This window comes from Phacochoerus africanus, chromosome 12, assembly GCF_016906955.1.
Source record: "Phacochoerus africanus isolate WHEZ1 chromosome 12, ROS_Pafr_v1, whole genome shotgun sequence".
In the NCBI taxonomy this organism is placed as follows: Eukaryota; Metazoa; Chordata; class Mammalia; order Artiodactyla; family Suidae; genus Phacochoerus; species Phacochoerus africanus.
Genome location: NC_062555.1, coordinates 54,202,895 through 54,229,619, shown reverse-complemented (window position 1 = coordinate 54,229,619; position 26,725 = coordinate 54,202,895). Strand labels below are relative to the sequence as shown.

The window sequence follows — 26,725 nt, the reverse complement described above, 5'->3', positions numbered from 1 at the left end:
AGCTGCATCTGTGACCTACACTGCCGATGTGGCAATGAAGGATTCTTAACCCACTGCACCAGAGCATGAACTCCTTCCTAGCTAATTTTATTTTATTTTTATTTATTTATTTATTTATTTTTGTTGTTGTTGCTATTTCTTGGGCCACTCCCGCGGCATATGGAGGTTCCCAGGCTAGGGGTCTAATCGGAGCTGCAGCCACCGGCCTACGCCAGAGCCACAGCAATGCGGGATCCGAGCCGCGTCTGCAACCTACACCACAGCTCACGGCAATGCCGGATAGTTAACCCACTGAGCAAGGCCAGGGACTGAACCCGCAACCTCATGGTTCCTAGTCGGGTTCGTTAACCACTGCGCCATGACGGGAACTCCATAATTTAAGTGAATATTTTTATAGTGTGGTTTAGCTCTAGTGTAGCTAGCTGACTCAGCTAATTTAGTTTTTTTTTTTTTTTTAGAATTCTTTTTTCATGTTCTCAGTGAAGAATTGGAAAGCTTATCTTTTACATACTAGCAAAAGCTAAATAATCTGTAAAACTGCTGGTATTAACTATGAGCATTTGCTCTGTTTTATTTTATTTATGAAATTTATTTTTTTAAAAATTGTTTGTTTATTTTTGGCCATGCCTGTGGCATGGAGAAATTCCTGGGCCAGGGATCGAACCTGAGCTATAGCAGTGACCTGAGCCATAGCAGTGACAATGCTGAGTCCTTAATCACTGGCCACGGGGAATCTCCGAACATTTGCTCTTTATTTTTTTATTTTTGCTTTTTAGGGCCGCATCCACAGCATATGAAAATTCCCAGGCTAGGAGTCAAATTGAAGAGGATCCACAATGGGAACTCCCAAACATTTGCTCTTTAAATTATCTTAGGCGTTCCCATTGTGGCTCAGTGGTATCGAACCCAACTAGTATCCCTGAGGATGGGAGTTCTACCCCTGGTCTCCCACAGTGGGTTAAAGGATCCGGTGTTGCTTTGAGCTTTGGTGTAGATCACAGACATGGCTGGGATTTGGTGTTTCTGTGGCTATGGTGTAGGCTGACAGCTGCAGCTCCCAGGTAAGGGATTGAATCTGAGCTACAGCTGCTGGCCTACACCATAGCCACAGCAACTTGGGATCTGAGCCACGTCTGTGACCTACGCCATAGCTCATGGCAAGGCTGGATCCCTAACCCACTGAGTGAGGCCTGCACCCTCATGATATTATTCAGGTTCATTTCTGCTGTGCCACAACAGGAAAACAACCATAATAATAATAATAATAATTATTATTATTATTTTGTCTTTTTAGGGCCACACCTGTGGCATATGAAGGTTCCCAGGCCAGGGGTCTAATCAGAGCTGTAGCTGCCAGCCTACACCACAGCCACAGCCATGTCAGATCCGAGCTGCGTCTTCGACCTACACCACAGCTCACAGCAGCATCAAATCCTTAACCCACTGAGTTAGGCCGGGGATCAAACCTGCGTCCTCATGGAGGCTAGTCAAATTTGTTTTCACACCATGATGGGAAGTCCATTATTATTTTTTTTAATGGCCTCACTTGAGGCATGTGGAAGTTCCCAGGCCAGGGATTGAATCTGAGCTTATGCTGCAGTTGTGGCAGCACCTGATCCTTTAACCCACTGAGGAATAAACTCATGCCACCATAGGGACCTGAGCTGCTCAGATCGGATTCTGAACCCACCATGCCACAGCAGGAACTCTTTTTTTTTTTTTTTTTTAAATGAGAGCTGCCTTAGACTCTGTTGAGGGTATTACGTAAGATATGTTATATGTAGTATATGATTTTTGCAAAATTAGAAAACTCTAGATTTCAAATCATACGCAGATCCAAGAGTTGTAATAGATGTGGCCCTATACCTATTTAACCTGTACCTCCCTAATAGAGTTTAGATTGTTTCCTCTTCGATCTTCAAAAGAAGCTGTTGAAAGTAAGCATGTACAAATGTCATTTTTCATATGTGAAAGTACATCATATTAGAGGAATTCCTGTCATGGCGCAGCAGAAATGACTCTACTAGGAACCATGAGGTTGCGGGTTCAATCCCTGGCCTTGAGGGTTAAGGATCCGGCGTTGCTGTGAGCTTTGGTGTAGGTTGCAGATGCAGCTCAGATCTGGCCTTGCTATGGCTGTGGTGTAGGCTGGCAGCTGTAGCTCTGACTAAACCCCTAGCCTGGGAACCTCCATATTGCCACCGGTGCAGCCCTAAAAAGTGCACACACACACACACAATAAAGCATATAAAAATGTAATTGCTGATCAAAGGTTATGTATGCTCTTTTGATGGGTGTTTCTAATTTTGTAAGATATTGCCAAATTACAAGACAGTTTGCAATCTTGAGTTGTGTCTGTTGTTGTTATTGTGGGTTTGTTTGTTTGTTTTGCTTTTTAGGGCCACAGTGGCAGCATATGGAGTTTCCCAGGCTTGGGGAGCTGTAGTCGCTGGCCTACACCACAGCCACACCAGATCTGAGCTGTGTCACCGACCTATACCACAGCTCACGGCAATACTGGATCCTTAACCCATTGAGTGAGGCCAGGGATCCAACCCGCAACCTCATGGTTCTTAGTCTGATTTTTTTCCACTGCTGCACCACAATGGGAACTCCTGTTGCTATTGTTTTTAAGCAAAGAATCTTATTAAATATAGTCCTTTAGCCCTGGTAGAACAGATTGCATCTGTCGCATGGGCTTTTTCAGACTATGTCTAAGTAGTAAATTTTGAAATCAGGAAGTATGAGCTGTCCAACTTTGTTCTTTTTCAAGATTGTTCTTGGTCTGTTGTATTTCTGTATGAATTTTATTTGTTTGCTTCTTTCTTTCTTTCTTTTTTTTTTTGCTTTTTCAGGGCCACACTTGTGGCATGTAGAAGTTCCCAGGCTAGGGGTTGAATCAGAGCTACAGCTGCCGGCCTACACCACAGCCACAGCAATTCAGGATCAGAGCCCTGTCTGAAACCTACACCACAGCTCATGGCAATGCCAGATCTTTAACCCACTGAGCGAGGCCAGAGATTGAACCCGCAACCTCATGGATCCTACTCAGGTTCGTTAATCACTGAGACGTGAAGGGAACTCCCCATATGAATTTTAGAATCAGCTTCTGAATTTTTAAAAAAATGGGAGTTCCTGTCATGGCTGTGTGCTTTGATCAATGTTACATTAAAAATGATCTATCCAGGAGTTCTCTTGTGGTTCAGTGGGCTAAAAATCGGGTGTTGTCACTGCTATGCCTCGGGTCACTGCTGTGGTGCAGATTCCATCCTTGGTCTGGGAACTTCTGCATACCATGGGCATGACCAAAAAATATAAAAATAAAAAAATAAAATAAAAATAGTCTGTAGTTCCTGCTGTGGTTCAGTGGGTTAAGAATCTGACTGCAGCAGCTCAGGTCACTATGGAGGCGCAGGTTCAACCCCTATCCTGGCACAGTGGGTTAAAGGATCCAGCATTGCCACAGCTGTAGTGTAGGTCACAGCTGCAGTTCAGATTCAGTACCTGGCCTTGCAACTCACATGCCGTGAGTGCAGCCATAACGAACAATAAACAGACAAACTATTCTTTGCCTTATTCAGAAAGGATTTAAGCTAGCTTTATTTTGTTGTGACCTGAGACCTAGAGGAATGTATGTAATGTATGCATATTTATAATCAAAGAAAATAATACTATTAATTATATATCAAGACTAACTTTTTTCCTTCAAGATTATTTTATTTGTGAATTACAGTATTGTCATTTACGACATTCTTGTATGTTATAGCATAAAAGGTTAAGTGGTCGTTTTGTGTTTTAGATCTTGGTAATGTTCTGACTTCTACTCCAAATGCCAAAACTGTTAATGGAAAAGCTGAAAGCAGTGACAGTGGAGCTGAATCTGAGGGAGAAGAGGCCCATGAAGAAGTGAAAGGAGAAGAACAAAATGATAGTGGTAATCTTTGACTGATGGGCTAACCGTTTTTACATTAACCAGGGTGAAACACTTTGGAGAGGTTTGGACTGCTTTGGCATCGTGTGTGATTAGTACACATGAAGGGATGTGAGTTGTTGACCATGTAGTCGGGTTTGTTGTGGACCAGGAGGCTCTGTTAAGGAGTTCAGAGATGGTCAGCCTAATGCATCAGTGGATAGATGTTACTTGAAGGCTAACAAGAATAGGCCACTCCTGGGAGGTCCCACTGTGGTGCAGCAGAAACGAATCCGACTAGTATCAGTGAGGATGCGGGCTTGATCCCTGGCCTCACTCACTGGGGTAAGGATCCAGCATTGCCATGAGCTGAGGTGTAGGTTGGAGACTTGGTTTGGATCCTGAGTTGCTCTGGCTGTTGTGTAGGCCAATAACTGCAGCTCCAATTGGACCCCCAACCTGGGAACTTCCATATGCTCTGGGTTTGGCCCTAGGGAGAAAAAAAAAAAAAAAAAGAATAGGCCACTCCTCCAAATGTCAAGGCTGAAATGCTGCATTAGGAATGTATTCAGGAGGAGTTCCCATCGTGGCTCAGTGGTTAATGAATCTGACTAGGAACCATGAGGGTGCGGGTTCGATCCTGGCCTCGCGCAGTGGGTTAAGGATCTGGCATTGCTGTGAGCTGTGATATAGTTCACAGACCTGTATTGGATCTGGCGTTGCTATGGCTGTGGTGTAGGCCAGTGGCTATAGCTCCGATTCGACCCCTAACCTGGTAATCTCCGTATGCTGTGGGGTATGTCATGGGTGTGGTCCTAAAAAAAATAAAAAAAGAAATGTATTCATTTAGCCTCCCAAAACATGGTCATATTTATGACCATGAGGGAGCACTGTGAGCTGAAGTCTGGAAATTGCCATCAGCTTCTACATGGAGTAAAACATGAGCCACTTCAGCTACTGACCCGCAGCACCCCCTGTGCGGAGCTCAGGGTGGAGACCAGGAGTGAGGCACTCTGTGTTCTGGGAACACTGGAAGAACAGGTCTTGAGATAGATATTTTTAGGAGAAGATTTCATGAGCCCAATTCTTGCATCTCCTCACAGCTAGAGAAAACACTAAATCCTTCAATGATGACTGATGTCTGCGACTAGTAGCAACCTTTATGAGGCCAGCAGCAAACTTGTATAAAATGTGTGTCTGGCTGCATGCACCTCCCCCTTGACCTTAATGACTTAAATCTTGATAGTCCTAGGAACCACGAGGTTGCAGGTTCGATCCCTGGCCTTGCTTAGTGGGTTAAGGATCCGGCATTGCCGTCAGCTGTCGTATAGGTCGCAGATGCGGCTCGGATCCCGCATTGCTGTGGTTCTGGTGTAGGCTGGCAGTTACAGCTCCAATTAGACCCCTAGCCTGGGAAACTCTATGCTTCGGGAGCGGCCCTAGAAAAGGCAAAAAAATCTTGATATTCCCCCTTTCCTCTTTGGGGCAGTATTTTAGTGATATATGACATGACTGCCTCCTGGGCTGTAGTTAGTGGACAAAACAAAAGATGTCACAGTCATCTGTGAGAACAGCCACTCCCCAGGATGGGCCAGTGAGCCCTGAGGGAACTCAGGGAAGAAACAAAGAACAGTGGCCCACAGCCGAGGTGCCTATCAAAGGAATGATTCCAGTAATCCCAGACCTTCACTTACTTCCTATAGAAACAGGTTTTCTGAAAGTCTCCTTCTGTGTAAATCGAGTGTCTGTAAATCTTCTGTTCCTCCTACCTTCCCTTGCAAAAGCTCATATATCCTAGCTTCCCCCCCTCGCCTCCTTGCATCGGTTTCTTGGGGCCTAGCTGAGATGCTGCTTCCCAGACTTAAGTCCTAATTTCATCCCAAATAGAACTTAACTCTCAAAAAAAAAAAAATATATATATATATATATATTCATTTAAGGTATTGTTTCCAGTATGAATATGCATATGATACCAAGGAGAAGAGACGGCTTAAACTCTCAATATCTTGTGAAGAATAGAATGGATTCCTGAGAATTGGATCCAGGCAGAAATTCAGATGAATCGGGAACATTGAAATTATGGGGTACTGGATTAGGGGGCCTTGTGGGTAAGAGTCCATGATTCTTGAGGAGACTGTTTTAGAAAGGGGAGGCAGAAAGACACTAAAATACACCCTAGGGCTTAGTTTGGCTTTCACTTTCCAGAAAGACACTAAAATACCCCTAGGGCTTCGTTTGGCCTTCACTTCCCAGTAAAGTTTGACAAATGATGAATACCCTCTTTGCAGTCTCTCTTTTTTTTTTTTTTGTCTGTTTGCTACTTCTTGGGCCGCTCCCGCGGCATATGGAGGTTCCCAGGCTAGGGGTCGAATCGGAGCTGTAGCCACCGGCCTACGCCAGAGCCACAGCAATGCGGGATCCAAGCCACGTCTGCAACCTACACCACAGCTCACGGCAACGCCGGACCCTTAACCCACTGAGCAAGGCCAGGGACTGAACCCGCAACCTCATGGTTCCTAGTCGGATTCGTTAACCACTGCGCCACGACGGGAACTCCTGCAGTCTCTTTTTATTGGTTCCATAGACCTATTTGTACAGCCAGGTCTCATGGAGCAGTTGGCCTATGCTGAGAGAGTGAAAAGACCTTGAGAAATTGTCTCTTAAAAGGGGTTCTAGAAGATTCCCCAGGAACTGAAGCAGTTTTTGAAACCAACACAGTTTGGGTGAGCTCTCAGCATGTAATTAACCCCTTTTCAAAGAGCACCCCATCTCTCTGGTCCAAGAAGGAAACCCTCTAAAAGGATTATGCCAGTTAGGAAAATGACTCCCTGATACTAGAACGTAGTGTACTGAAGTGTTCCTACAGTGAACGTTTACGGATCTCTCCATTTTCACATAAAAGATAAAATGATGAAGAAATCTGCCAACCATGAGAATTTGGAAGTCGTTGTCCCTAATGGCTATGATAAAGACAGCTGTGTTCAAGGCTCACAGAGCGACATTCAGGCCAGTTCCTCCCTGAACGGCAGAGGCGCTGAGGAAGTAAAACCTGCAGATCAAAACTTGGGGCCAACTGAAAAAACTGCTGTCTGCCTCCCCCAAGGTACTGTCCCATCACAGTTGTATCTCCAGCTTCCTTCCTATATATAAAATATTCTTTTAATAATTCTAGGAGATTTTGGAGCAGATTAGAATTTTAAAATACCTCTCATTTAGTAACATCTTAGGGCTTATGAATATAAGGGTTTATAGATTTGAGAGACTGAATTAGGGTCAGGACTCATATTTTTCTTGAGACATTTTTTATTGTGTTTTTATATTGCATTTTAAAGTCAAATCTTTGAAATTTTTACTTTTTTTTTTGTTTAACCGATGTTTCTTTTAATTCAGACCTCCAATTGTATGATACATTTGTTCTCTAGTCAGCAAGTTAAGTTAGAGTCTTTTCATAAGTTAGGGCTTTAGGAGTGAGCCTGTAGTACGTATACAGTGAATTCTTAACATTGCTGCAACTCACTGGAGAAACCAAGAAATATAATAACCACACTTACATAATTGTATCCCAAATTTAGAGTCCTGGTTGGTAGTCAGTTTTTTCTTATAAAGTTATTAGGTTTTTGTAAGTTTGATCTGGACAGTGTCTTTGTATAATTCCAGTGTGAAATACCTTGTAATCTCTTTAAATAAAAATTATTTGAGTTCCCGCTATGGCTCAGAGGTAATGCACCCAACTAGGATCCATGAGGATGTGGGTTCTATCCCTGTCCTCGCTCAGTGGGTTAAGGATCTGGCATTGCTGTGAGCTGCAGTGTAGGTCGCAGGTAAGGCTCGGATCCTATGTTGCTGTGGCCGTGGTGTAGGCCAGCAGCTGTAGCTCTGATTTGATCCCTAGCCTGGAAATTCCATATGCAGTGGGTGCGGCCCTAAAAAGAAAAAGAAAAAAAAAATTTACTGACTAAAGTTTTGGTAAGTTGAAAGAAGAAACTATGGCTGGGTAAATCAAATTTGTCTCCCAATATGAAAATAATATAGAGCTGCTAAGTTTTAAAAATGTAAGAAATGTATTTTTCTTCAATTAGAGAATAATTATTCTACCTGGACATTGGTTTATATTTAGATATAAATGATGATCATGTTGAAGATGTTTCAGGAATTCAGCATCTGACTAGTGATTCAGACAGTGAAGTTTATTGTGATTCCATGGAACAATTTGGACAAGAAGAGGTAAAGGTGACCTTTTTTTTTAAGTCTTTTTTTTTTTTTCTTTTTTATGGCTACACCTGCATGAGATGAAAGTTCCTGGGACTAGGTTTCTCGTTGGAGCTGCAGCTGCCGGCCTATGCCATAGCAAGTCGGGATCCAAGCTGCACCTGTGACCTGCACTGCAGCTTGCGGCAACTTGGGATCCTTAATCCACCCAGTGAGGCCAGGGATGGAACCCTCATCCTCATGGATAATATGTTGGGCTCTTCCCCTGCTGAGCCATAGTCGGAACTCCTCCAAGATGACATTTTTTAATTGGTGAGTTTTCAAAGTGGTATATCAGAATTCAGTGCATAACTTCTGTTAATAACAGATGTATATGCTGTTCACCACTTTGAAAACATACCTCTGAAATGTTAAAACATTTGTATTTTGTTTTTGTGAATTAATAAAAAATGTAAAATTCCTGAGTTCCCTTCATAGCTCAGCAGTTAATGAACCCAACTAGGATTCATGAGGACAGGGGTTCCATCCCTGACCTTGCTGGGTGGGTTAAGGGATCTGGCGTTGCTGTGGCTGTGTCTCTGGCATAGGCCACAGCTGTAGCTCCTATTCATCCCCTAGCCTGGGAACTTCCATATGCTGGAAGTGTGGCCCTAAAAAAAAAAAAAAAGTAAAATTCCTGAATATTCAAAAATATTTAAATATTATAATTTATAATGTACTTACATTTTAAAATATTCAGAGAGAGGTACGATAGGAGGCAGAAGGTGAATTTCTTGTGCTAGTCCTTATGTTTGAGACATTGATTAACATTCACGAAAACTGAATTAATTTAAAACAAATCTGTTTTTCACATTGACTTTTAATATGTTGGACGAAAATTTTGAGTGGAACTACTTTTCAAATTTCACTTAGTTCAGATTTGGTATTGGAAATTAACATTTGGAAAACCATTAAAAGGAGATGAATTTTTTTTTTCTCTTTGGCAACTTTTTGTGACAATGACTAGGGTAGTTTTGACAGCCGTAATTTTTTTTTTATGTGTGGTGTTTTTACATCCTTCCTCCACTCTTTCTGCACCCCTGTTGTAACTCGGTGCTTTTGTTTGTTTGTTTAATTGAAGTATAGTTGATTTACAGTGTTGTGTTAGTTTCATGTGTACAGTGCAGTGATTCAGTTGTACATACACTCGCCGCCCCCCCATATATATATATATATTCTTTTCCAGATTCTTTTCCCTTATAGATTATTACAAAATACCGAGTGTAGTTCCCTGTGCTATACAGTAGGTCCTTATTGGTTATCTGTTTTATATATAGTATTGTGTATATGTTAATCTTATCCTCCTAATTTAACTCTGTACCCTTTCCTCTTTGGTTACCCTAAGCTTGTTTTCTATGTCTGTGAGTCTCTTTCTAACACAGTGCTTTTAAAATACACTATACATAGATGTTTAAATATTTCTTGGATGAATGACTGACTCATGAGAACAATTCACTGCCAAACATCTCCATTGTTTGCTTGTGGATGAATCACCTACATCCCATTTCTTCCCTACAGATGGGAGGCAGAATAGAAATTCAAGAAAATTTTTAGAAAAACAGTATTTCCTATAATAACATAAAAAACACTTTCTAAGAACAGTAATTCTATTATCAGGAAGACTTTGTGGTGTATAACTAAGTGTTTTAAATTTGTAGTCTTTAGATAGCTTGACATCGAGCAATGGACCATTCCCTTATTATTTGGCTGGTAATCCCAGTCAGCCCTTGGAAAGCTCTGGTTTTCCTGAAGATGTTCAAGTATGTTCTGGAAGTGGCAGCACTGGGGACACGCAGGCGGAAGCCGTCGAAGGCAAAGGCGAAGTAAAGCGCGGAGGAGAGGATGGCGGGAGTAACAGCGGAGCGCCGCACCGAGAGAAACGGGCTGGAGAAGGCGAGGAATTCTCTAATGTCAGAAGAGGGAGAGGTGTGTATTCCTCCTTTTTTTTGTTCCTTTATAAAAGGATTTATTACATGGGGAGGTTTTTTTTATAAAAGGATTCTTTATAAAAGGATTAATGAAATGGGGAGGCTCTAGATAGGAGAGGCACTAGGACTCTCAGTGCAAAGGGAATGTTCCGTAACATCTGACTACTTTTCTTTCTTTCTTTCTTTTTTTTTGTCTTTTGTCTTTTTTAGGGCTGCACCCGCAGCATATGGAGGTTTCCAGGCTAGGGGTTGAATCTGAGCTGTTGCTGCCGGCCTATGCCAGAGCCATAGCAATGCAGGATCTGAGCCACGTCTTCAACCTACACCACAGCTCACGGCAATGCGGGATCCTTAACCACGGAGCGAGGCCAGGGATTGAACCTGCAACCTCATGGTTCCTAGTCGGATTCATTTCCGCTGCCCAACTACGGGAACTCCTGACTAATTTTCTTTAACCATTTTTTTCTTTTGTCCATTCTCTAATCAGGATAAACTACACACACACACACACACACGCACACATTTTTTTTTTACTTTTTCTAGGGCCGCACCTGCGGCACATGGAGGTTCCCAGGCTAGGGGTCTAATTGGAGCTATAGCCAGCCTACACCAGAGCTACAGCAATGCTAGATCCGAGCCCTGTCTGCGACCTACGTTACAGCTCATGGCAATACCAGATCCTTAACCCACTGAGTGAGGCCAGGGATCGAACCCAAAACCTCATGGTTCCTAGTTGGATTCATTAACCACTGAGCCATGATGGGAACTCCCTGACTACTTTTCTTTATCCATTTTTTCTTTTATCCGTTCTCAGAGTGATCAGAATAAACTCTACACACACACACACACACACACACACACACATTTTTTTTTTTTTTAGTATAACATATTCTTCCTGGAGTGGCTCAGTGGTAACAAACCCAAATGGTATCTAAGAGGATGCAGGTTCAAATCCCTGGCCTCACTCAGTGGTTGAAGAATACTGCATTGCTCAGAGCTGTGGTGTAGGTCACAGACAGAGCTCGGATCCCACATTGCTGTGGCTATGGTGAGCCACAGTGGGGACTCTTCTTTGTTGAGCCACAATGGGAGTTCCTATTCTTTGTTGATATTTGGCTATCCTTTCATTCAAAATTCAACCTAAAGGAAAAAAACAGTACTTTTTGGAAGTCTTTCCTAATAATTCTCATTTAACTTTAATTAGTGGAGTACTGTTATACTCTTTGAATATCTTTATGCTTTTATGCACATTCCTTTTGTCAAGACTTTTATGTGTTCTGATTATAGGATGTGTTAATAAATGTTGATAGCATATTATAAAGCAATAAGGAAAAAGCAGACTCTGAGGACCTCTCAGGAAAGACAGTCAGGTGTTTGATGGTCAGAACCTGTCTCCCTCAACCTAATTAAATGAGTAAAAAGAAGAAAAAAAATCAATGTATACGGCAATAGCAGCTAGATAAGGGACTCAACTTCACTCCATCAACTTTGCAAAGTATCAGCAGAGAGACAAGACAGAAACTAGAATATATAGGAAGTTCTGTTCTCTATAGAAACAGTGAAAAGGAAGGTAAGACAGTGAAATTTTGAGCAAATCTCTTGATTTAGCAGGAAGCAGACTGGGAGCCACAGTGGCTTGAGGGTGAATATTCAGTGTCCTTCTGGAAACTCTTTTGAAGGAATAGCCAGAACACGTGTAGGGCTTGTTACTATATGTCTCTCCCTTGTCAGGTTGAGAAGGCAGCTCGAGAATTGGGCATATGCTGATAGAACAAAACACTTCTTGTAACAGATGCTTTAAAAAAAAGGGAAAATACAGCAGGGAGGATTGGATAGCCTAGTGTCCAGTTCACGGAATGTCACATATCTACTCCCCTGCTTTCCCTGGGACAAGTAGAACTTCAGCCAGAGCTAGAAGAAACTGGGATTTGCTTTCATACTTGACTTCCCCGCTTCTGGTTCTGACCTTGAGGACACTGAGGGAGGCAAGGCGAAATGATTGCTCTGTGATTATCTCTTACTGGCAAAGTCCATCTGGCCTCTTGTTATGGAGAAAAGATCTGAAATATAAGACCCCCTGTTATTTGAATGTATATAAGTTATTGACCAAGGAGAAGTCCCCAGTGCAGGGCATTAAACAATGTTCAAGAGAAGAGAAAATAATTGCCCTGTTACCTCAGACCCCACCTCTGGTCCCACTCAGAAGAACCCAAAGTAGAAGCAACGAGCATGAATGAGCAAGCCTTCAAGGTCAGATTCTGGGGCCACGGGCAAGTAGGGCAATGTGATCATAGTGAGAAACCCACTCTATTCAGGTAGATTGATAGAGTTGCCTGTGTCACGGATAAATAAGCTGACTGAAACTGACCTGAGTACTATGCAGAAATCCTACAGCCAAGGAAAAAATAAAAAGGAGAGTTGGAGGAGTTCCCATTGTGGCTCAGTGGAAATGAATCCAACTGGGAACTATGAGGTTGCAGGTTTGATCCCTGGCCTTGCTCAGCAGATTAAGGATCCGGTGTTGCCGTGAGCTGTGGTGTAAGTTGCAGATGCAGCTCAGAGCTGGCATTGCTGTGGCTGTGTGTACCTCTGATTCAACCCCTAGCCTGGGAACCTCCATATGCCGCTGGTGTGGCCCTAAAAAGACAAGAAACGATCCATTTTGGAAGAGTATCTATCCCAGAAAGCAGGACATTTTAGATAACCAGTATTCCTCATTCAAAGAAAAATATGAACTCTTACAAGTGGGAGATTGAAGTGGAGATGATAAGACCTTTAAAGAAAAGAATATTGCATGGGTGGGGGGGGGGACTGGAAGCCTAAGTAACAGCTCTATACATTATAAATACATTAAAACTGCAAGGAAGAGAACTACAGGGGCCCATGCAATGGCATGGTGCGATTACTCCTGTCTCTGTGAAGGCGGTTTGAATGCTGAGTATCATATAGGATGTAGTAAAGTATCATCAGAGGTCACTGATAGACCATTGCAGAATATCTCAAGCTGTTAAGGATGCAGGAAAAAACCAAGGCTCAAATGCAGCTTCCCACTTTTCTGTGTAAATTCCAGACCAATAGCTGAGTTAAGGAAGGACCACTTCAAAATTTACTTTCTTTTGATACCATAGTAGAGGCCCTCTTGAAAATGGAGGCATCAAGCATTTCATTGTACTCTTTGGGGTTTAACTTGGCAGACGACTCCAATTCCATTTCTCTTATGGACTCAAACACTGCTTGATACAAGCTCAGTTTTGGGAACCCTGCTTTTGTAGGGTTTCAGGATGCCAAAGGGCAATGGAGGTAGACAATTTTCTGTTTATTATTTGAAACACAACTTATTAGCAAAACGTGTAAAAACTTGTGATATTCCATTTTTGCAAGGGTAAGGTAACATGGTAGTACCTTTTACAATATAAAACTGTTAGCCTTTCTGAAAAATAACCTGACAACACTTTTTTTTTTTTTTTTTCTCTTTAGGGCCATACCTGCAACACATGTAGGTTCCTAGGCTAGGGGTCTAATCAGACCTACAGCTGCCGGCCTACACAACAGCCATAGTAACACAGGGTCTGAGCCGTGTCTGTGACCTACACCACAGCTCTCAGCAATACCGAATCCTTAACCCGCTGAGCAAAGCCAGGGATCGAACCCAAGTCCTCATGGATACTAGTCGGGTTCGTTATTGCTGAGCCAGTAATTCTAATTTGAATTTGTCTGTCCTAAAGAAATTAAGAGAAGTTTGGACAAGAATTACTATGCAGTGACATTCATTTCAGTGTTATTTATAATCGCAAAAATTTGGAGTCATCCTAACTATCTAAAAGTGGAGAATGAGGAGTTCCCTTTGTGGCACAGTGGAAATGAATCCGACTAGGAACCATGAGGTTGTGGGTTCAATCACTGACCTTGCTCAGTGGATTAAGGATCTGGTGTTGTCATGACGTGCGTAGGTCACAGACGCAGCCCAGATCTTGCATTGCTGGGGCTGTGGCATAGGCTGGCAGCTGTAGCTCCGATTCCACCTCTAGCCTGGAATATGCCACAGGTGCAGCCCTAAAAAACAAAAAAATAAAAAAAATAAAAGTGGAGAATGATTGAGTAAATTACTTCATGGTCTTACTAATGACCATGTAGTTGTTTCAGTGTTTTTGGAATAAAATTTAATGATGCACATAAATGTTCATAATATTTTTTAAAGGTAGGACACAAAATCATATAAAAGTGGTAATGCTGGGGGTAAGGAGTGCTCATGGATACTAGTTGGGTTTGTTAACCACTGAGCCAGGACGGGAACTCCCTAGTGTAGCTTTTAATACTCTAAAGAAGCAATCTTCATATTTTTTCAATTTTGTTACTGTATTAGTAGAGAATTTCTAAAATGTACTCCAAACATGCATATTATTTGTGTATTACATTTTATCATGTACTAGTATATTAACTACATTATGAAACCTTAACCAAAAAAATTGAAAAGTGTTAAATAGAAATGTACATGTTTGGAGTTCCCGTTGTGGCTCAGTGGTTAACAAATCTGACTAGGAACCATGAGGTTGCGGGTTCGGTCCCTGCCCTTGCTCAGTGGGTTAACGATCCGGCGTTGCCGTGAGCTGTGGTGTAGGTTGCAGACGAGGCTCGGATCCCGCGTTGCTGTGGCTCTGGCGTAGGCCGGTGGCTACAGCTCGGATTGGACCCCTAGCCTGGGAACCTCCATATGCCGCGGGAGCGGCCCTAGAAAAGGCAAAAAAAAGACCAACAAAAAAAAAGAAAGAAAGAAATGTACATGTACGTGTAATTTATTTTGTGTATTTCCTGATTGCTTCCACTCCACATTGGAGGTTTATCTCTCGAAGAGATCAAGGGAAAAAATGAAAAACAAAAACAAAAACAAACCTGCTTTTATTTTAATAAGAGTTATTTAAAATTGGCTTGTTTTGCTCTCTTATAATAGGGCACAGGATGCAGCATTTGAGCGAAGGAAGCAAGGGTCGCCAAGTGGGAAGTGGAGGTGATGGGGAACGCTGGGGTTCAGACAGAGGGTCTCGGGGCAGCCTCAACGAGCAGATTGCTCTTGTGCTCATGCGTCTGCAGGAGGACATGCAGAACGTCCTCCAGAGACTCCACAAGCTGGAGACGCTGACAACTTCACAGGTGGGCTTCACACTTAGCTGATTCTCCTGTTGATTCTGTCAGATGGCGTGTAATTAGAATCTGGATTAATCTGATTTACACACATCAGTGGAGTTTAAAGGATCTCCTTTTGAAAATATTATTTCAGAAAAGGCTGACTCAAAAGCTAAGTACCACTTAATAGAAAATTTTCAGCATATACTGTGAACAGTACCATATTGGAGGTAGGAAGAAGAGAAGCCTGAGAGCTGTTGAATAATGCAGTCTGAGTCACTAATAAAGAGACTGTAGCTAATACCCTAGAGTTCATCATTGAGGTTTCATCCTTTTGTAGTAAGCATTGTCCTCTATCTTGACTTCTTTTTATTTATTTATTTAGTATTAAAGTATAGTCGGTTTACAGTGTGGTGCCAATTTCTCTGTATAGCAAAATCACTTAGTTAGACACATTCATATATTTTTTTTCCCCTTTGGTCTTGCCTGCAGCATGTAGAAATCCCTCAGCTGGGGGTCAAACTCATGCCACAGCAGAAACCAGAACCACGGCAGTCACAATGCCAGATCCTTCATCTTCTGAGCCACTAGGGAGCTCCTATATATTCTTTTTTTAAATACCTTTCCATTATGGTTTATCCCAGGAGAAAGGATATAGTTCCCTGTGCTATACAGTAGAACCTCATTTTCTATCCATTCTAAATGTAACAGTTTGTGTCTACTAACCTCAATCTCCCAGGCCATCCCTCTCCCTCCCCCCACCTCCCCCGACTGCACTTTAAAATGCCGTGTAGGTAATACAGTAATTTACCCATTATGTATTGTCATGTAGATATAGGCTTACCAGTAGTGTGAATACGTAGGCTAGGATTAGAGCTTTTATTTTATTTTATTAGAGTTTTTATTTGATTTTCACTGATTAGAGCTACTGTGAACTCAAGAACAGTTAACAGTTTAATATAAATTAGGTTTAGGATTATAACTTTCAAGCCAGAGAAAAATATGGAGTTTTTTTTGATTTTCACTGTGGTTTGCTATAACTTAAAGTGAATTTTCAACATATATATTTGATTATTGTTCACATAATCTTTGCATTTTCACAGTTTTAACAATGAAGACTATAATTCTCAAATGTGTTTATAAACTGGTGGTTTATATGGAAATTAACAAATTAATAACTGTTGAGTAATAAGAATTTATGTCTCTCTTTTTTTTTTTTTTCCCCTTTTCTAGGGCCGCTTCCTGCGGCATATGGAGGTTCCCAGGCTAGGGGTCGAATTGGAGCTGTAGCCACCAGCCTATGCCACAGCCCCAGCAACACAGGATCCGAGCCGCATCTGTGACCTACACCACAGCTGACAGCAATGCCAGATCCTTAACCCACTGAGCAAGGCCAGGGATCCAACCCAAGACCTCACGGTTCCTAGTTGGATTCGTTAACCACTGCGTCACAACGGGAACTCCAGTAATAAGAATTTAAAAGAAGTAATGGTTCAGATTAATTTGAGGTTTTATTTTGATAATTTTATACTATTTGAACTATCAACTATAAACTGTCAAAGGTAATTACTTGGTTAGCAATTTTAGGGACTCAATTTGGTCAGTATGAGTTTCAGGATAATCAAAGCATAGGTAGCAGAGAAATCAAGAATAAACTAGGAGTTCCCATCGTGATGCAGCGGAAACGATTTTTTTTTTTTTGTCTTTTTGCTATTTCTTTGGGCCGCTCCCTCGGCATATGGAGGTTCCCAGGCTAGGGGTCCAATCGGAGCTGTAGCCTCCAGCCTACGCCAGAGCCACAGCAACGCGGGATCCGAGCTGTGTCTGCAACCTACACCACAGCTCACGGCAACGCCGGATCGTTAACCCACTGAGCAAGGGCAGGGACCGAACCCGCAACCTCATGGTTCCTAGTCGGATTCGCTAACCACTGCGCCACGACGGGAACTCCGGAAATGAATTTGACTAGGACCCATGAGGTTGTGGGTTCGACCCCTGGCCTCACGCAATGGGTTGAGGATCCAGCATTGCTGTGAGCTGTGGTATAGGTTGCAGATGCTGCTTGGATCTGGCGTGGCTGTGGCTGTGGTGTAGACCAGCAGCTACAGCTCCGATTCGACCCTTAGCCTGGGAACCTCCATATGCTATGAGTGCGGCCCTGAAAAGACAAAAAGCCAAAAAAAAAGCAAAAACCAAAAAAACTCTAATATTTTAGTCTTTTTTTAGGAAATAGAAAAAAAATTACTATATTTTTTTTTTCCCAAAGCTAAATCACTTTCATTTGTATTTATAGGCAAAATCATCAGCGTTACAGACCAGTAGTCAGCCCCCTTCACTGGTAAGAAATTCTTTTCTTAAATCTCACTGCCAGGGTTTCAAGTACTTTATGATAAATTTAGATTATATGATGTCTTTAAAGTATTCCAAGTTGAAGTCTACCTTTTAGAAATTGAAGTTTAAAATGTGTGTGTTTGTAGTAAGTCTGAAGTAATTTGGAAAGTCTACTTGCTCAAGTATATTCTAAAATTATCTCCCTCCCTTTAGCAGGAGTGAGATGTATTATTATTATTGATTATAGATAAATATTGGTAAGTATTTTCAAAATTATGAGTTAGGTGTGTTTTTAAGTTTGTATGTGCAATATGTAATAGATTGGTGACCAGGTCATTTTATTTTCTCAGAGACCATCCTGGTGGCCCTTCGAGATGTCTCCTGGTGCATTAGCTTTTGCTATCATATGGCCTTTTATTGCCCAGTGGTTGGTGCATTTATACTATCAAAGAAGGAGAAGGTAATATGATAGTTTTGTAATCAAAATCGTATGCAAATTCGTAATCTATAGTGGACAGAGCTTTCAGCAGCCGTTAGAGAAACCGGCCCATTTTATAGATAGATTGTCATACTGAGCATTCTGTACAGATCCTGAGACTGAAACTACCTTGGAAATGGTATCTGGTGGGTCTCTAGATTTAGAAATTTTTTGCTTGAGAGCATCTGATGCATTTGTACACATTTGATTTTGGCAACAACAAGGAAATGATTACAGGCTAAAGTTTCATGTCTTATGAAGAAACAGTGTTCTTGAAGTCTGATGTTTGTTTGGGACCCTTTGCTAATATTAAAGGACAAGTAAACAAGGATAAAGGATAAGTAAACAAATAAAGCTTGCATGCTCTCTATACCTTAGAAGTACAGACATGGGCGTTTCAGAAATTTTTTTTTTTGTCTTTTTACCTTTTTCTAGGGCCGCTCCCACAGCATATGGAGGTTCCCAGGCTGGGGGTCTAATTGGAGCTGTAGCTGCCGGCCTACGCCAGAGCCACAGCAATGCCAGATCCAAGCTGCATCTGCAACCTACACCACAGCTCATGGCAATGCTGGATCCTCAACCCACTGAGCCAGGCCAGGGATCAAACCCGCAACGTCATTAACCACTGAGCCACGATGGGAACTCCGGCGTTTCAGCAATTTTTCATCCTGGTGGTTGTGTACCTCTAAAAATAGGGCTTATTCTAATTTGAGAGCCAGAATTCCAGTTTGGATGCCAGGAAATAACTCAGGTAAGTTTGAAAATAAGATTGGAATCCTCGAAAGTGCTCTCAGATTGTCTAGATGAGGAATAACCTGAGGCTGAAACTCTTGGGTTCAAGAAAATCCTTAAAGTGTTTTTTGGCCACTATGTGTACTAAATTACTTTCCATGGATGAGCAGATGGACAAATATTTGTGTCATTCCTGGCACCACTGATTATGTGTTCAGTGTTTCATCACCATTTCCTATTAAGTAACAACAGATGGGGAAAGAGGGTATTTGATAAGATTTTAAGTGGTCTCTTAAATATGTACAAGAGAAAACCATTTTTTAAAATCTACAGAGTTTAGGGAGTTCTCATTGTGGCATATTGAAAATCAGTCTGACCAGTATCCATGAGGATTTGGGTTCCATCCCTGGCCCTAAGCAGTTGAGTTAAGGATACGGTGTTGCCCTGAGCTGTGGTGTAGGTTGCAGATGCTGCTTGGATCCAGCGCCGCTGTGGCTATGGTGTAGGCCAGCAGCTGTAGCTCCGATTTGACCCCTAGCCTGGGAACTTCCATATGCCTGGGGTGAGGCCCTGAAAAGCAAAAGCAAAATAAAACAAAATAAAAAATAAAGTCTACAGAGTTTAAATAGTTATAGGTCTGTTGTTCCTCTACCAGAGAACCCATGTTTTGAATTACTACACCCATGAGAACAAAAGCAAAAACTAAACATTTATCCTTCTCTTACTAACAAGGCAGAGCACACTTGCGGAAATGCTCCAGGGTTAATACTTTCTAGTAGAACAACTGAAGTGTGTGTGACATTGGGTGAATCAGTTTAGTCTTCCTTGTTCTCTGCTTATGTTAAGATAGTTTTTGTTCATAAATGAACTAGATACGTTTTTCTGGTACATTATTGTTCTTGGAATATACTTCTACTTGCAAAAACTTGAGTGGGATTTCTGAAGCATAAATTGCTTTCTCAGTATCATTTACCTCCCTTCAAATCCATCTATGTATGTATCGTTTCAGCTGTTAAGGTATAGACCTTCATTTAAATCCTTACTTAGGAGTTCCCATCGTGGCGCAGTGGTTAACGAATCCAACTAAGAACCATGAGGTTGTGGGTTCGGTCCCTGCCCTTGCACAGTGGGTTAACGATCCGGCGTTGCCATGAGCTGTGGTGTAGGTTGCAGACGCGGCTCGGATCCCTAGTTGCTGTGGCTCTGGCGTAGGCCGGTGGCTACAGCTCAGATTGGACCCCTAGCCTGGGAACCTCCATATGCCGTGGGAGCGGCCCAAGAAATAGCAAAAAGACCAAAAAAAAAAAAAAAAAATCCTTACTTAACACGTTTTATGTTTCTCCTATGATGGTTGGGTGCTATACAGTGTTTTAAATCCTGGAGTTCCCGTTGTGGCTCAGTGGGTAACGAACCAATCCATAAGGATACAGTTTCAATCCCTGGCCTCGCTCGGTGGGTTAAGGATCCGGTGTTGCCGTGAGCTGCGGTGTGCGTTGCAGACGCAGGTCAGATCTGGTGTTGCTCTGGCGGTGGTGTCAGCTGGCAGCCACGGTTCTAATTCGACCTCTAGCCTGGGAGCTTCCATATGCTGAAAGTGCGACCCTAAAAAGCAAAAAGCAAAGGAAAAAAATCCTAATTTCCCTGATAATAGGAGGAAAAAAGAACCAAACCTTTTTTTTCAACGTGTAGTTAGGCTAGGATTAAGCAGCAGGGAACAGTGGCACTAAAAGGAGGTGTTGGGTGTGGCTCAGTGGGTTAAGCATCCAGCATTGTCACTGCAGTGACTCGGGTTGCTGCTTCAGCACAGTTTTGATCCCTGGCCTGGGGAACTTCCATATGCTTCAGGTGCAGCCAGAAATAAATAAATAAATAAAGGGAAGTGTTTACATATTTTGCAATGCATTCCAAAGTAGAAAGTTGGGAATTGGAGAATTGAGAAGTTTGGCACAGGACAAAAAAAATTTAAAGCTTATTTATTTTGGTTAATTTATTTCATGCATAAGGTTGAAACAGCTTGTCACTTTATTAAAGACTGAAAAAACAAACGATGCTGAAAATTGAAGTTTTTCTAAAATAATCATAATAATAATAGTATTTTGGGCCATGCCCGCAGCATGTGAAAATTCCTGGACCAAGGATTGAAATCAGACCTGCTCCTAACCGTGACCAGAGCCACACAGTGACAATGCTGTATCCTCTAACCGCTAGGCCACCAGGGAACTGCTAAAGGTTTTTTTTTAATGTTCCTTAAGAGAAATAGACACCATTTCTCTTAAGTGTTCCTTTGGGTTTTTGATAGGTGTCCCTGAATGGAGAAACTTTTCTCTGTTTTTAATCTTCTACTTTGTTATTATTGAATTTTTATCAAATTTTCCAATAAATGCTAGGTGTTTATTCTTTCCACATCCTAAATCACACAGTGCTGTGCAACGAACTGCATTTTGATGAGATACAATGTTTTTATGCTTATGTATGTAATGAATCAACTGGGGTTGGGAATGGAGCCTTATTTATTTATTTATTTTTGCTTTTTAGGGCCGCACCTGCGGCATATAGAGGTTCCCAGGTTAGGGGTCTAATTAGAGCTATTTCTGAGTCTGCAACCTACACCACGGCTCATGGCAACACCGGATCCTTAACCCACTGAGCGAGTCCAGGGATCGAACCCACAACCTCATGGTTCCTAGTCGAATGTGTTTCTGCTGTCCCATGACGAACGCCAAGCCATATTTATTTTGGAAATAAGTTTTGACCTTGAGGAGACTTGGGCGTCTTCTAATCTGGCAAATGTTTAATCATTTTTAATCTGACACAGGGATTAGAAGTTTTAGGAATTAGAGAACATTGTGTATGGTTTGGAGCAGGCCGGTCTGTGTTAGCGATGGAGAGAAAGATCTAGAAATTCTCTGAGGATGGGAAAAGTGTGGCTGGGAGAGGGTGTTCCATGTTCATAACAGGGCCCATCCCATACCTCATCCCCTAGTACAGTGTCTGGCACGGATTAGGCTTTCAATAAATATGTGTGGAACACACGGCTGAGTACCCACTCTTAGCCCGATGGCAGCTCAAATACCGTGTGATGTGGACAGGCTTTGATTTAGTTAATGTGTTTGTATGTGGACATAACACACACTGAGATAATTCTATACACATGTAAAATAAGTAGCTATCTATTTGTGGTAAGCTTTAAAAAAATTTTTTTTTTGTCTTTTTAGGGCTGCACCTGTGGCACATGGAGGTTCCCAGGCTAGAGGTCTAATCAGAGTTGTTGCTGCCGGCCTTCACCAGAGCCACAGCAACACCAGATCCAAGCCACATCTGCAGCCTGCACCACAGCTCACGACATCGCTGGATACTTAACCCACTGTGAGAGGCCAGGGATCGAACCTGAATCCACATGGTTACCAGTCAGATTCATTTCTGCTGTGCCACGATGGTAACTCCAAACCTGCATTATCTTTGAGGTCTGCCTGTACTTTTAAGAAAAGGATGTTTCTGAACACTTTTCTTTTTTTGGCCATGCCCATGGCATGTGGAAATTGCCAGGCCAGGGATTGATCCTGTGCCACAGGATTGATCCCAGCTGCTGCAGTGACTATGCCAGATCCTTAACCTGCTGAGCCATGAAGGGACTCCAGAGCTTTCAGTTTTCATCCAGTAAAAGCTGGAAGGGTGGTACAGATCTCAGGAGAAACATTCTTCGGACGGATCCTGGGGAAGGTGTTATGGGACCAAAAAGTCAGGTCCAGGCTTCTGAGGCAGGGAAAGACTCTCAGCAGCCCAGGCAGAGCAGAGTTCAGTAGACTGGGGAAAGGCAGAATGTCATTCCTATTTTCTTATCTGTCATATTCTGTAACTTTTCATCTCTCATTACACTATACCTTATATTTTGCAAGTGAATGTTTTCAAAAAAGGAGAGAAAGATCTCATTAAGAGCCTGAAGAAGGAGTTCCCATTGTGGTGCAGCAGAAATGAATCCGACTAGTATTCATGAGGGTGCAGGTTCGATCCCTGGCCTTGTTCAGTGGGTCGGGGATCTGGTGTTGCCGTGAGTTGTGGTGTGGGTTGTAGATGTGGCTCACATCTTGAGTTGCTTGTAGCTGCAGTGTAGGCTGGCAGCTGTAGTTCTGATTTGACCCCGTAGCCTTAGAACCTCCATATGTGGTGGGTGCAGCCCTAAAAAGCAAAAAATAAAAATAAATAAGAGCCTGAAAAGCATCCCCAAAATTGAAAGACAGCAATAGTGATTTATGTCTATTCTACTTTCCTATTACAGTGAAGATTGGGGGAACTCACAGACCAAGTTGTAGGCTTTTTGGTAAATCTGAAAAAGGACCTTGTGCCTTGTATAGCTGTCTGCATCTCCTGGGATCTTAGTAAGCGTTGCTAACGATTCAGGCACCTCCCAGCTAGCATTTCTGCTAAAGCCTCACTCTGGCAGTCTTTGCAACCTCTCAGGATTCTGTTCCTCCCGAGGCCTTTTATTGTCATGCTGAGAGTAATCTCCTGCTATGTGAAAATCTATCTAGTAAACATCGCTCCTGCCAAGGTGTACAGAGATCTCTGTAGAGAGTAAGGAAAGGCCTGATAATTTGAAGCATCATTCATGCCAACAGGGTTGCATAAGAGTGTTTCTACACAGGATAGGATTAAATTTGTAATGAGAGAGTTTCAGCATTTTGGATCTTGAGTGCTGAGGAGGGTATAGAGATTTTACAGCTGTGGGTCTTTTCCCAGAACTCAGATCATATATGATTGTTCTGTCTTATGTTAACAAGGCCATCCTCCTCTGGTATGTCACTCTGCTGTCATTAAATCTGTCACCTTATACTTATCTCAGTTGTTGGTTTATACGCCACCCCCCAACCCTCTGCCCCATCAAGTAAACTGAGAGCTCTTTTGATGGCTGCTTTTTAATTTTTCTTTATTTTTTTATGACTTCACCTGCGGCATATGGAATTTGCTAGGTCAGGGATGGAATCGGAGCTGCATCTGGTGCCCTACACCACAGCTGCAGCAATGCTGGATCCTTTGACCCACTGTGCCAGGCTGGGGATTGAACTGGTGCTTCTGCAGAGACAAGCTAGGTTATTAACCGTGTGTGCAACAGCAGAAACTCCTGAGAGCCTGCTTTAGATATCCGAATCCCCAGTACCTGGCACAGTGCCTGGAAAGTAACAGATACATAAAATGTTAATTAAATGAACAGTTCAGCCTTTGGGTTTTTTTTGTTTAATTTTTTTTTTTGTCTTTTTGCTTTTTCTAGGGCCATACCTATGGCATATGTAGGTTCCTAGGCTAGGGGTCGAATTGGAGCTGTAGCTGCCAGCCTACACCAGAGCCACAGCAACGTGGGATCTGAGCCGCGTCTGTGGCCTACACCATAGCTCACGGCAACACCAGATCCTTAACCCACTGAGCAAGGCCAGGGCTCGAACCCGCAACCTCATGGTTCCTAGTCGGATTCGTTTCTACTGTGCCATGACGGAACTCCCTTGATGGACGTTTAGATTGCTTCCATGTCTTGGCTGTTCCAAATAATGCTCCAATGAACGTTGGGGTGCATGTACTTTTCAAATTATGGTTTTCTTCAGATAGATGTCCAGGAGTGGGATTGCTGGAATCTTTGGTAGTTCTGTTTTTAGCTTTCAACTTTTCATTGTTTTATGAAACTTTTTCTGTTTCACAACTATTCTATTTTGATAAAATTATAAAATATTTTGCAGAAATCTTAATTATGGACTATTCAAACTAGAAAAGGTTGAGAATCTAGAAGCAGCTATGAAAAGAGGAATATGCATTTGAATTATTTATTAATAACGATTTGGTAATGTCATCACTTGCAGTTGGATCTTTCCTATCGAGCTCTAAATGGCAGAAGTAATTTTTTAAGGATCATTTTTAATTTTATGGTCTTATTTTGAATTTGAAGTTACCATTCAGTGAGTCCTCTGGTATGGATGTGTTTCATATTCAGGTTGCATTTATACTTACAAGAAATTGGTTCTTTCCTTTCTTTTTAAAGAAAACTGAACTGAAGAAAATGATATTTTACTGAAGAAGACTCCTGGGCCTGGATGACCTCAGGATGAAATGGATTGTGGAGCTCATACGAAAATCCTAGTTTGTGATGATTATACTTCTTTTTGTTGTCCAGTAGTTTGGTTTGTGTACATATATACATATATATTTTTTGCACTACACAAATGATAACATTTTAAGGACTAATATTGCTGATACTTGAATAATCAATCTCAACTAGGTTATACATAGCATATATAGATTTACCCTACCCTTGAACTTGAAGGACATTAAATTATTAATTATTGTTTGGTAACATGTTTACCTGATTATCTCCCATAGAAAAATATAAACTGCTTTTCCAAGGTACAGTTGTGATAATGAGAACAGATTTATAACTGGGCATTTTTAATTTTATAAATATGAGAAATATTGCAAACCAGGAGTGAATTTCAGATGAGATTAAATCGGCTTTCTTTCTTAGTCACTGAATCACCATGCCAAGGAGCAGAAAACGGCTGGAAGAATCTTTTCCACATTCACTTGTGGGCTGCTCAGAATCTTTCCTGGGCATTCATAGCCCTTACTTTAGTGTTCATGCATCATTATGGCAAAGGAGATCCCTGCGTCCCAGGCTTAGTTTTTACAAATGATTCACAGAATAGACATAACCTGCTAAGGGAAATGATGAAGAATGGCTTAGAGTAAGTTTGACAGTGTATTCTGAACCTACAGATCATTAATAAGATTTATACACAATCATACACATGGATTCCTTTGTAATCATTTTTCTTTAACCGAGGATATCTTGTTTCAGCTTCATAGGGTGCTTTGAAATATAAAATGAAAACTTATTTATACTGTTTTTACAAAGGTCAAAAAGGAAACACACAAAAATCACTTTTCTGCAACTGGTAAACCACATAGACCGGACTCTTAACCTCTTAGTGCCTAAGTCTTTCTTCGGGGTATAATATTTGAGATACACTAGTTTCACGGGGGTCTTGGAGGGGTGTGTAAGCTAGCAGGCGTATGCTTCCATATGAATAAGACATACCCAACTAATGTAAATATAAGTGTCTCTCTCCCACCTTGCACATGTAGACTAAGAACACTGTCATTTAGGTCCTGGAAGGCTTTGTTTGGAATTATGCTTCCTGTATACCTTTTAAAACTCCCTGCTCATGTAAATGTACCTTGTACTTTAAAGATTTCTCTGATTCACAGACTAAGTATCAAACAATTTTTAAATATCCTTGGTATGTATGATGTTGGGTTTAGCATCATGTGTTCGGAGTGTTTTCAATAAGAACGTAATCCATCCATAATATAGAGGGTGGTCCTTTGTTTATCTGAAGAAAAAAGTGTAAGAAGTCAATTTGCTTTTCCTAAGACTCTTTTTCCTTTTTTTTTTCTCTTACATGTAACTGGATTTTTGTTTAAATCCCATCTTGATTAAAATGTATCTGTCTACAGGGATCTACTAATGTTTGCTTTTTAAAAGCTGTCCTCTATTTAGGGGAACAGAGTGAAGCAAGTAACTGAATTATATGTAAAAATAAAATTTAGACCTGTGGATCGGGGTTCTTTTCAAAACTTAGCTGTCAATATGGTATCAGAAAACAGTGGCTTTTCTCTTAATATATAAATAAATAAGATGCAAATTAAGAATGTAAGCTGTTGTGAATCATTACAAGAAGTTGAGGGGTAACTTACTTCTGGGAATAACCATTTGTATCCTATTCCAAAGTCTTATTTTATAGTTTGAAAAGCACTTTGCACACAGTTCTTGTATATACAAGTAAAGATGTAATTATAGGATGTAGTGTCACAGCTTTGTTTAACAAGAACCTCATTTAAAATTTTAAATGGACAGCTATGGTATTTTTTTAATGATCTACTTCTTTTCTGTTCTTTATTGTAAAACTAAATTAAAAATAAAAGGTTAACGAGAAA

General features: G+C 41.5%; 1 protein-coding gene across 9 annotated transcripts in view; it reads left to right on the top strand.

The window, feature by feature from the left end:
- The window catches only part of ACBD5 (acyl-CoA binding domain containing 5), a 38,252-nt gene extending 11,527 nt beyond the window's left edge, over positions 1-26,725 (top strand). For 5 of the 9 annotated variants that reach the window (XM_047754962.1, XM_047754953.1, XM_047754957.1 and 2 more), the window contains 8 exons: positions 3,800-3,934; positions 6,813-7,013; positions 8,028-8,140; positions 9,817-10,084; positions 15,035-15,234; positions 17,501-17,545; positions 17,889-17,998; positions 24,774-26,725. In XM_047754962.1, coding sequence (XP_047610918.1) covers positions 3,800-3,934; positions 6,813-7,013; positions 8,028-8,140; positions 9,817-10,084; positions 15,035-15,234; positions 17,501-17,545; positions 17,889-17,998; positions 24,774-24,786 — 1,085 coding nt within the window. In that variant the 3' untranslated portion in view covers positions 24,787-26,725. The remainder of the gene's footprint in view (positions 1-3,799; positions 3,935-6,812; positions 7,014-8,027; positions 8,141-9,816; positions 10,085-15,034; positions 15,235-17,500; positions 17,546-17,888; positions 17,999-24,773) is intronic. The other 4 variants (XM_047754954.1, XM_047754958.1, XM_047754961.1 and 1 more) reach the window with 1 other exon arrangement.